Raw genomic sequence first — 10,426 nt, 5'->3', positions numbered from 1 at the left:
GGGGGCTGGGTTACCTAGTGTGAGGTGGATTAGGTTGCTGGAGTTCCCCTCTACACGCATCCTCTTCGGTGACTTTTATCCCATAAGATGTATGACTTTTTGTAGACAGTGGATTGCATCTTATGCGTCAGGCCGTTGAGGCATTGTTCAGGGTTCAGTCTTGAGACAGATACAGGTTCTGTGATCGCCTAGACAGGAGACAGTGTATGCTTACAGGACAGCATATTACAGAGATTTTCAGATTTGTCACTGGTCAGCTATTTATGATTGTTTTTGAGCTATCTTTTGGTTCTCAGAGCTCAGTTTACAGGGGAGACTCTGTCAAAATTTTTCCAAAATACTGACAGTTCCTGAGGAAAGGTGTTCAGCTTGTTGTTCACAGCTTGTTTACTGTGTACAGAGGCCAGTTTACAGGGAAAACTCTGCCGGATTTTTCCCAGAAGTAAACAGTTTGGCAGATATGGCATCTTCTCAAAGTGAGACTCTTTACAACATAAAGAAGCTGGATAGCACAAACTTTCCATTCTGGAAGAAGCAGATTTGGCAGGTTTGGTGCAGAAAAAACAAGTGAAACCACTGAAGCTCAAAGGGGAGATACCAGAAGGTATGGTTGAAGATGAGTGGGAGAGACCAAAAGGTATGGCTGAAGATGAGTGGGAAGAGCTTGACGAGTTAGCTTGTTCCACAATCATGCTGACACTGGCAGAAAATGTTTACTTCAATGTAGCAGAAGAGACTACAACGTATGGCGTATGGAAAAAGCTATGTGGTATGTACGAGAAACAAAGTGCTGCTTCTCAGATTTACTGGCTCCAGAAATTGGTGGATTTGAAGATGAAGGAAGGGATAGCCATGTCAAATCATCTCAATGAATTTCACACAATTTTCAGCCAGTGAACAGCACAAGAGATAGTCTTTCCAGATTCAGTGAAGGCTATGTTTCTCTTAATCACTTTGCCAAACAGTTGGGATACTTTTCGTACAGCGTTAAGTAATTCTATCGTGCCAGAAGGTCCTACAAGTGCCAATGTAGAAGGCAGCTTGCTCACAAAGGAAGTAAACAAGAAGAACATTGACAAAGGCAAAGGCAATAGTGCTTTGGTCGTTTGAGGGAGACAACAGTCTAAAGAGAAGAAGGGTAAGAAGACACAAAACTGAAGTAAGTCTCGTGACTCAAAGTCAAAGGATGACATAGAATGCTACCATTGTGGCAAGAAGGGTCACATGAAGAGAGACTGTACGAAGTGGAAACAAGAAAAAGGCAAAACCCAAGTTTCACGCTAAGCCAGAGAAGACTGAGGAGATCAGAAGAGTTGTCTTCAGGGAAGATGGACCTAGTGCTAGCACATCAAGACAGCATGGTCAGGCTCACGAACAGCCTATAGTGTCTAGAGAGGCAGAGTCAGTTGTGGTGAGACGTTCTGAGCGTGTCTCCAAACCACCTGATCGTTATGTGCCATCTCTAAATTATGTCATGGTCACAGATTGCGGAGAACCATCTTGTTACAAGGAAGCATTACAAGTGGTTGACTCGAAGAAATGGCATTTGGCCATGCAGTCAGAGATGACAGCTCTGCATAAAAACCAGACATGGAAGCTAGTTAAATTACCACAGGGCAAAAAGGCTCTACCTTGTAAATGGGTTTACAGGTATAAGATCACCACTCATGATAGTCAGCCAAAGTACAAAGCAAGGCTTGTTGCCAAGGGCTTTAAGCAAGAACAAGGCATTGACTTTGATGAAGTCTTCTCTCCAGTGGTCAAGATGACTACATTGAGATGCTTTCTTACATTGGTTGCTATATTGGATTTGGTGTTGCACCAAATGGATGTCAAGACAGCGTTCTTGCATGGTGATTTAGATGTGGAAATTTACATGCAGCAACTAGAAGGATTTGTTGAGAAAGGCAAGGAAGATTTGGTATGCCAATTGTTAAAGAGTCTTTATGGCTTAAAACAATCACCGAGGGCATGGTACCATAAGTTCCACCAGTTTATGCTTTCTCAAGGCTACAAACGTAGTGAGTTCGATCATTGTCTATATACAAAGAAGGCTAAGGATGGCAGTTGACTGATCCTTATTTTGTATGTGGATGAAATGTTGATTGCTGGCAAACACTTGGAAGAAATTTCAGCTTTGAAGTCAAAGATGGCAAAATTGTTTGACATGAAAGACATGGGTGAGGCAAGTCATATACTTGGTATGCGCATTGAGAGAGACAGGTCAAAGAAGCTAATTTGGTTATCTCAAACAGAGTATATTGACAAGGTTTTGCAACGTTTCAATATGGAGAAGGGAAAGGCATTGAGTGTTCCATTGCCACCATATGTGAAACTTAGCAAACAAGATTGTCCTATGTCTGAGGAAGAAAAGGCTGAAATGGATAAGATTCCATTTGCGTCTGCAGTGAGTAGTTTGATGTATGCAATGATTGCTACACGTCCGGATATTGCATTTGCAGTGGGAGTGGTTAGTAGATATATGTCAAATCCCGGCAAGAAACATTGGGAGGCAGTGAAAGGTATCATGAGATACTTAAAACATACAAAGAGTATGCGCATATGCTATGGTAGTCAGGATTTGAGTGTCAGAGGATACACTAACTCAGATTATGCAGGAGACTTGGATAAGAGGAGATCTACATCAGGCTATGTCTTTACATTGGCTGGAGATGCCATATCATGGCGATCTCGATTACAAGATTGTGTTACACAGTGTACTACAGAAGCTGAGTATGTTGCAACAAATGAGGCATGCAAAGAAGCTATTTGGCTTGGGAGATTGGTAGCAGACTTGGGAATCAAAGTAGATATGCCAGAGTTATATTGTGATAGTCAAAGTGCTATACAATTGGCAAAGAATCCAGTGTTCCATTCGAAGACTAAGCATATTGATGTGAAATATCACTTCATTAGGGAAGTACTTGAAGACAAGCAGATACAACTGTTGAAGATCCACACCAAGGACAATCCTGCTGATCTACTCACAAAGGGACTTCCAAGAGAGGGCTTTGTGCATTGTCGTGAGTTATTGGGCATTGGATAGATGGCAGCCATGTAAATCTTTGTACATTTATGTTCATAGATTTACAGTTACTTAAAGTGCCACATTGGACTTTAAGTGGGAGGTTGTTGGGATTAAAGCCCAAGTGGCCTCTTATACGGATATGGCCGGCCACCCGCCTAACTCACTTGCCTCTAACTCTTTGTATATATTCACTTATACTTTTGTGGATAATAAGGTTTTTTGGGAGATAACCCTTCAAAACAGAGTTCTCTGCGTACTGTGTACTGTGTAAGCTCTCTATGCATCTGTGTGTGTGTGTGTGTGTGTGTGTGTGAGTGAGAGAGTCGATCCACGCTCCGCTCTGCGACTTCAATTCCATACTTACAGAAGTAGTGCATCGACACTTGCATTACTCCAACCGAATTTTGCTTGCAAGTTGAGGACTTCCAACGATGCTCGGAGCACTGAGAACCGTGCACGGTCGTAAAGAGGTGTTCGGGCACTCATCATCAATCTATATCCTCTGTTTTGACATCCCGTTTAGTGCAAGGCTGACAATCCTCCTCGCACACGTCACGCTCATGAACTAGTAACTCATCACACATGTCTAACATGTGCTCATCCTCTGCCTCAAAAGTGCGACGAAGACTCCATAGGAGTTGCCCACATAGAGCCAACGGGAGGATCACCATGCAGTGCACCCAAATCGCCCAATCGCTCTTGCCTCTGCCGTTCGGCCTTGCGCGCCGGTGCACCACCGAACACAAACCAATGGGGCACCTCCTCAAGCAACGGGTGAGTCGCGCTATCATCTCTCCAAGAGCTTTTTCAAGGATGCCAAAGTCCTTTGTTCTCCACGTGCTCCAAAGAAATGCGCCTCAAGCGAGAGATTACCCTTTTGCATTTTGCGCAAGGACAAGGTAGTTTTTCTTTGAGCGAACGATCTCGCTTTGGGCCTCCAGAGGGACCACGATCATCCCAGTCGATGTCCTGCACACACGAAATGGTATTTATTTACTCATGTGTTCTAAAAAATAAATAATTAAAAAAGCACTTAATTCCTTTAGAAAAATTACATATAGTTAAATTTAGGGAGGGACTCCTTACCTAAAGAGCCTCGCACCGATGGCATCTCCCTCTGCTCTCCCTTCCTATCGTCCTACTTCTATTCCATCGCAGGGTCCTACTCCCCTTGCATTCGCAGGGTCCTACTACCATGGTATCACAGGTCCTATGCTACTCCATTCCACTCCTGCTTCGCCGGAACATCGTCGACGGACTTTCTCTGGTAGCGCGCGTCAATGCTCTTCTCACGGCAGCGAGCACCGTGAGAGACGAAGCGGTGGTGGATCTTGTGGTTTCGCATGTTTTGGTAGTGGCGGGGGAACAGAGTCCCCACTTTCAGAGAGTGCCCCCCGTGACGCAAAGGACGAGGATACTGATGCACTCGTGTCAGACACGCATAGGCGCTACTATATGGTTAATTATGGCGGGGAGGTGGATTTTGACACAGCATAGGGGAGGGCATTTCGACGCCGTCTACAAATTCTTATACATTCAACGTATAAGAATTGCTTTATAAAGTTTAGAGACCAAGTGCCCGATCATGCACGATACATTGAGGACGCTCTGTTAGCTAGATTTCCAAATGCCCCCGATCAATGTTTTTCACAACAATGGTTGGAGGGCTACATAAAGACATTTCTAAAAAACAAGCAGTCAGTGTACGGTGCGGAGCAGCCAGCCATGTCAAAGATCCAGACAGGAGTCACCGCGGTGGCAACATGGCTAACATGGAGTGGCAGTGGGCAATTCAAGAGAAGAGCGATCAAGCTGTGACGGGCTCATCATACAGACAACAACGCGAGGCTCGCGCAAGACAAACTTCCACGCACTATGGCTCAGGAGGCAAGGGAGCTTGGAAGGATAAATATGTAAGATTGATTGAATTATAACGTCGTTCGATGATTATAAAGATTGTAGTTGATGATTTGGTATTGTTATTGCTAACTTAGAAAAATATCACTCTCTCTCCACCAACCAGAGAGATGGTCAAGTATCGAGAGCGACATACAGAATTTAATACTTGGCGATGGTGTTCGAAAACAACCACATCTCTCCCGAGCAATTTGACGCGACGGTTGGACCACTAAGCGGTAAGTTTAAACAAGTAATTTTGTATCAATCGTTTTGAGCTGCTGATAATTGTTTAATTTGGTTTGGGTTTATGTAGAGTCAAAGTGATCCAGCATACGTGCCTCTCGACGACAACGAGATAGAGGAAGATTAGATAGAAAAATGTTTTGTCAAAACTTTCGTAAAGTCCCAATGTATATACAACTATTTACTTTTTATTGTAACTTTTTTAAATAGTTGATCTTTTACATTTTTATTTGTCAAGGTAAAGTAAATTCAATTTCAGTTCTTTGGTTTTTTTTTTTACTCTTCTAAAAAACAATTGATGTTTCATTGTTTTATACAGGTCAAAAATAAAGGTGCTAATTTGGGCCACCCAAAATTGGGTGGCCCAAATGAACATCTTTATTTTTGAATTAGCGTGTAGCGGTAATAAACGTGGCAATTGACGCGGTAATACCTGCGGGTATATTGCCGCGACTATTACCGTGCTTATTGCTGAGTAACCACCACCACGTACATAGCCGCGGTTATTGCCGCCCCTGCAAATTTTTCTCTCTCCTTTTTTCTTTGTTTTTCCGCGGCAATGTTAACAGTTGTAGACAACTCCTCTTATAGTGTTGCCAATAGTGGCTAAGTATTTACCTACAGAGGTTGAAAATCATCCATAGGATGTCCTTCAAATAGAGGATAATTTGTACCACGGGTAGCTCCATGTTATGTGTACAGAGGCTAGGATATTGGAAAAAACAAAGCCGATGTTACATCTTGGCATGTGCGATAGCCATCCCTTCTCACCCCAACTCACACGCTCTCCTATTGGCTTGCCTTGTGGAAGGGGTTACTGATCAGGAATATGTGTTTTCGAGCTATAATCAACCTCAACAACACAGGTTGTGGAGCATGCTATGGCTATGCCAAGGTTGGCATTGGCAAAGAATGTCTAGGGCTCCCAACGGGCAAGTAGTGACAGCTATTGCTGGGAAGGTTCGATCATCTTGCCATGTTGTGAGGAAATACTGAGTTGGTAAATCATCACAGAGAGCTTACTTATCCATGCCTTTACTTGATGGTTTGGGACGTAACCTTTGTTCCATATCATAATGCTTGTGTTTCATGTTTTGCCACATAGATATGGATCTCAACAACATAGTTGATGGGCATGGACATGTAGTAGGATGTAGGCCATATTTGCATGGGTGGAATGGTTTTGTAACACAGGTTGCAGAACCATGCGAGGTGGATACTGCGCAAAGGGTGAGAACATTCCTCGGTGTGCATGGAGAATTGATGATAACATGTATGAATACTTTTGGTCGAAACGTTGCTTCATGAAGCTGTTGTGGCCATTGAACCTCTCCTCCAGTTATCTTTTAACTCCAAAGGAGGGGAAAAGGAGATTAAGTTTGTATTGTGACTGACATGGAGTGGGAAAGATGGGTTCTGTCAAGCAACGATCATTTCGGAAACACCTTGAGAAATTGATGAGAACCCCTTCAGAAACCAAAAAGCCACGCAGTGTCTTAAGCAGGAATGTATGATCCCTAATTAATTCCAGTCTTCAAAGTTCAAGGGGCCCTTCTAAACTTTTTATTTCATTTAAACTTTCATACCCTAAGAATTCCTTAGAGCACCCAAAAGAGTACCATTACACTTGACGAACCTAGGTCCCTACATCCATAAACAAATACCAAGTGAAGTGGAAATTCACATGCAAAAGACAATTCCTATACACGCACATTGCCAACCACATGCACACCAAGCCATTTCAAATCCAAACATGCATAAAGCAAGGAGACAATAAAATCGTGTGGACAAAATGTCTAGCCAAGGCCCATGAAGAGTTCTTGGGCTGCAAATAGCTCGTACCTTTTGTTGGTAGGAAACGCACCAGAGCCCAATGGCATGTTGACTTGAAGAGCAGAAAGATATGACAGATAGTACCGCTCAGTAATTTCAAAGGCACCCCTGCCTCATATGCAGTCCATTCATCAAACGAATGCCACATGTTGCCCAAGCTGAAAAAAGGAATGCTCCGTACCTACAATTTTCGCCACACTCTTACTAAGTCTAAAATCCCACTCTGTTAGACAAAACCGAAACTATAAGGACATCAAGTTGGAGGGTAATCTTTGTTTTAGAACCTTTGAACATTTGATCTAGTGGGATTAAGTGAAGACGGTTCCTTGGTAATCAAAATGAGGAGGGATATCTAACTGTTAGGAGCAATTGGAGCTAAATAGCTAGGAAAAAATGCAGTGCACCTTACGATGATGATCCTTGAATTGAAATTAGCTGTGTGTGTGTGTGTGTGTGTGTGTGTGAGAGAGAGAGAGAGAGAGAGAGAGAGCAATAACTCGGGGTAGGCAGAACCATAAATAGCGCTAGCCATTGCAGTGGCAACCTCTCTCTCTCTCTCTCTCTCTCGGAGGCAAGAGGCAGCTGCTATTGCTCCCACAGCTGCGTGGCAACCTCTCTCTCTCTCTCTCTCGGAGGCAAGAGGCAGCTGCTATTGCTCCCACAGCTGCTATTGTTATCTCTCTCTCTCTCTCTCTCTCTCTCTCTCTCTCTCTCTCTCGCACGCGCGCCTAGCGTTTGCAATTTGCAGACGAATTTTATGTGCCTCTCTCCCTCTCTCTCTCTCTCTCTCTGTGTCTGTCTCTCTCTCTCGAACTACCTCGAGCTATTGGGCATGAGCCTCACATGGAGCAAACAAATGGCAGCGTAGGCTCAGAGAACATGTGCAAGGTAGCAGAAGAGCTCGCAAGAGCTTGCAGAAGTTAACACTCTCTCTCTCTCTCTTTCGTGCGAGAAATAAACCTCCGGCCTCCACTGCGCTCTCCTACCATGGTTTCCCAATGCTATGATTTGATCGAGGGAGCGCCTGTCTCTCCCCTATCTTCTCCAACACACTCACGAACTCTCCCCCTCTTTATCGCATGCTTCTCTCACTTTTGGCATTTAGCCTTCATCTAGCAGATAGATACAGACATGTGTAAAGGGTTACTACCTCCACCATATATTATGTTAGTAGATTAGTAGATAGTAGATATATATATATATGGTTGGACTAGGTGGTACCGTGGTTGCGTCTCCATGCACCCATGTTGGATCGAGTGCGAACCTTGCTGCAAGGGTGTACATACAATGCATACAACACTTATCGCGTGCCAAGACAGGGCAAACAAATCAGCCGTTGTGGGCAGGGGCCAAAGCTTTGCAGCACAAATAGGCAGGCAGATCATGCCTCCCGGGCAAAGTCGAGACATGAGGGTCTGGCAGAACTTCTCGGCTCATCGTCGTTGTCCAACTCCTCGTAGCCCTAGAGCTCTGATGCAGACGTGCTGCACACACCCACTGTCATATTTCATATGCGGGCCACCTTGACCTATGGGCCTTCCCTAACCACGGCCTCCCTTTGAGAACTCCCTTTGACCTTCTCAACGGTCCCCCCTTTTGCTTCTTTTGTGGCCATCTGCACTCTATTGTGGATACTGAGTGTCTCGGGCTGCAAGTAGGACAATGAGTGGATCCAAGAGCTCCCAGCCTTCACGCACATAGCCTCCTTGATAGGGGCTGAGGCAAGGCTTCTCGGCGCACACACATAGATACCTACTATGAGAGAGAGAGAGAGAGAGAGAGAGAGATCTTTTTACATCTAATATAGCCGACGTCGATATATGTGACAAATTAAATATATATGTGTGTGTCCTCCATCTATTGAGAAAGGACAAAAGTACAAAGTAACAAGATCTAGTCGCGTGGGAAGGAAAGAGGACTCAAGGGTTGTTGAAAGAAAACGCTGTGCTTGGCATTTCCTTGGTCGACATGTATGCCAAATGTGGGACACTCCATAAAGCACAAAAGTTCTTGAGGAGCTTTGTGCCCGAGATGTCGTGTCTTGGAATGCACTGATTGTGGATGTGCCTAGCATGGCCAGGGCCAAGAAGCTCGGGGTTGTTTTCGGCGTATGCGAAGCAAAGTTGTCTCTCCATATGCAATCACATATGCTTGCATCTTGAAGGCAAGGGTCAGGACCAAGAAGCTCTACGTTGTTTTTAGTAGATGCAGAGAGAGAGGACATCTCTCCAAATGCAATCACGTACACTTGCACCTTGAAGGCATGTGGCATTACATAAGATATTGACATGCACAAAAGAATTCACGATGATATTGTTAGCTAGGGTTGTTGAATGAAAACCTCATGCTTGGAACTACCTTGGTCAACATGTATGCCAAATGTGGTGCAATTCATAAAGCAAAAAAAGTGCTTGAGGAGCTTCCTGTCTAGGATGTCGTCTCTTGGAATGCACTCAAAATTGATTTCCTTTTTCGCCTCATATTGTACATGCAGTCGAAGCTCATAGTGAAAATTAGCTATAGCCTGGGCACATGGGATTTATCACAACCATGTCTTTCATGGCCACTTCCCTTGGATGTCCAAATTTCATGTAGACAGTGTGGCCATGTTTAAGCTAAGAAAATCCACACATCACCTCCTTGAAAGCAGGGCCGTTGTACTCGTACAAAATAAAGGATCGTAAAAAAAGAAAAATCTACCATCATGGACAATCATTGTGGCCGCTTTTGTCTTTGTGCTATGACAGCTATAAGCAAGGGTATAAATTGGGTATATATTAAAGTGTCTACCCATGGTATGTAATAAAAGCTATTAGCACGGGTATAAACATGGGTAAATACCGATCCCATGTTTATACACACTAGCTTGCGCGACCCGGGTACGGTGGGTCTCGCTCTCTCTTACCATTGTTACAACGGTTAGGACTAGTGCAGGCTTGGGAGAGAGTGCATGGCTAGCCATCGGGATGTAGTAAAGGCCACCACCATTCCCTCCTCCTACATATTTTGCCCTTATATATATCTATGCCCATTGTGGCAGGGCTCCTGCAATAGATGGTATGCCATGCATGAGGCCTAGTACTTTTTGATAAATCTAGTTTTTTTCTACCTTTAGCACTATTACTTGCACAATCCTTCGTGCAATTGTCCAACCTTGGAAAAACAATCAACAACAGACATCTTACAGTTTCATGTGCCACTATCCTTGCTGCTGGTAACGTCAAATGTAGCTGCTTATAGTCCCTGGCCTAGCTCCAACCAGAATAAAATGCAACCCTCGCAATAGACAAAAGAAGGCAATGGAGCCGATTCTTCCTCGATTCTTCCATGGCCATGAGCACCACTAGGGTAAAGGGGCCAATAAAAAACCAGGGTCCCTTAATGAGACACGAGATAGGGACCGGGTAAGGCCAAAATAGAGAC

At 44.1% G+C, this 10,426-nt stretch overlaps 1 protein-coding gene across 2 annotated transcripts; it reads right to left on the bottom strand.

Annotated features, from left to right (window-relative positions):
* Positions 1 to 5,393: 5,393 nt before the first annotated feature.
* LOC147447323 (uncharacterized) lies at positions 5,394 to 9,683 on the bottom strand. Of its 2 annotated transcripts, XM_086524296.1 has the most exons (3): positions 8,225 to 9,683; positions 7,013 to 7,111; positions 5,394 to 6,637 (listed from the first exon to the last, which is right to left on the bottom strand). In XM_086524296.1, the coding sequence occupies exons 1-3, from the start codon at positions 8,410 to 8,412 to the stop codon at positions 6,601 to 6,603; spliced, it is 324 nt and encodes a 107-aa protein (XP_086380422.1). In that variant the 5' UTR covers positions 8,413 to 9,683; the 3' UTR covers positions 5,394 to 6,600. The 2 variants fall into 2 exon arrangements, 1 of the variants encoding a protein (XP_086380422.1); XR_015189722.1 differs by lacking the exon at positions 8,225 to 9,683 and having other exon boundaries at positions 5,394 to 6,615; positions 7,013 to 8,181.
* Positions 9,684 to 10,426: the final 743 nt, after the last annotated feature.

Source organism: Adiantum capillus-veneris, chromosome 11, assembly GCF_014529385.1.
Source record: "Adiantum capillus-veneris isolate H3 chromosome 11, ASM1452938v2, whole genome shotgun sequence".
Lineage (NCBI taxonomy): Eukaryota > Viridiplantae > Streptophyta > Polypodiopsida > Polypodiales > Pteridaceae > Adiantum > Adiantum capillus-veneris.
The sequence above is the reverse complement of the archived record's forward strand: the minus strand, read 5'-3'. Positions and strand labels throughout refer to the sequence as shown.

What these genes read in the sequence shown, in the direction of transcription:
- LOC147447323 (XM_086524296.1), bottom strand. Translation starts at nt 8,412, where the DNA reads ATGTCTCGACTTTGCCCGGGAGGCATGATCTGCCTGCCTATTTGTGCT. An exon ending in TGCATGGAGACGCAACCACG is followed by an intron (nt 7,112 to 8,224) that starts GTACCACCTAGT and finishes CATATGAGGCAG; the next exon opens with GGGTGCCTTTGAAATTACTG. An exon ending in GCGTTTCCTACCAACAAAAG is followed by an intron (nt 6,638 to 7,012) that starts GTACGAGCTATT and finishes TGGTTTCTGAAG; the next exon opens with GGGTTCTCATCAATTTCTCA.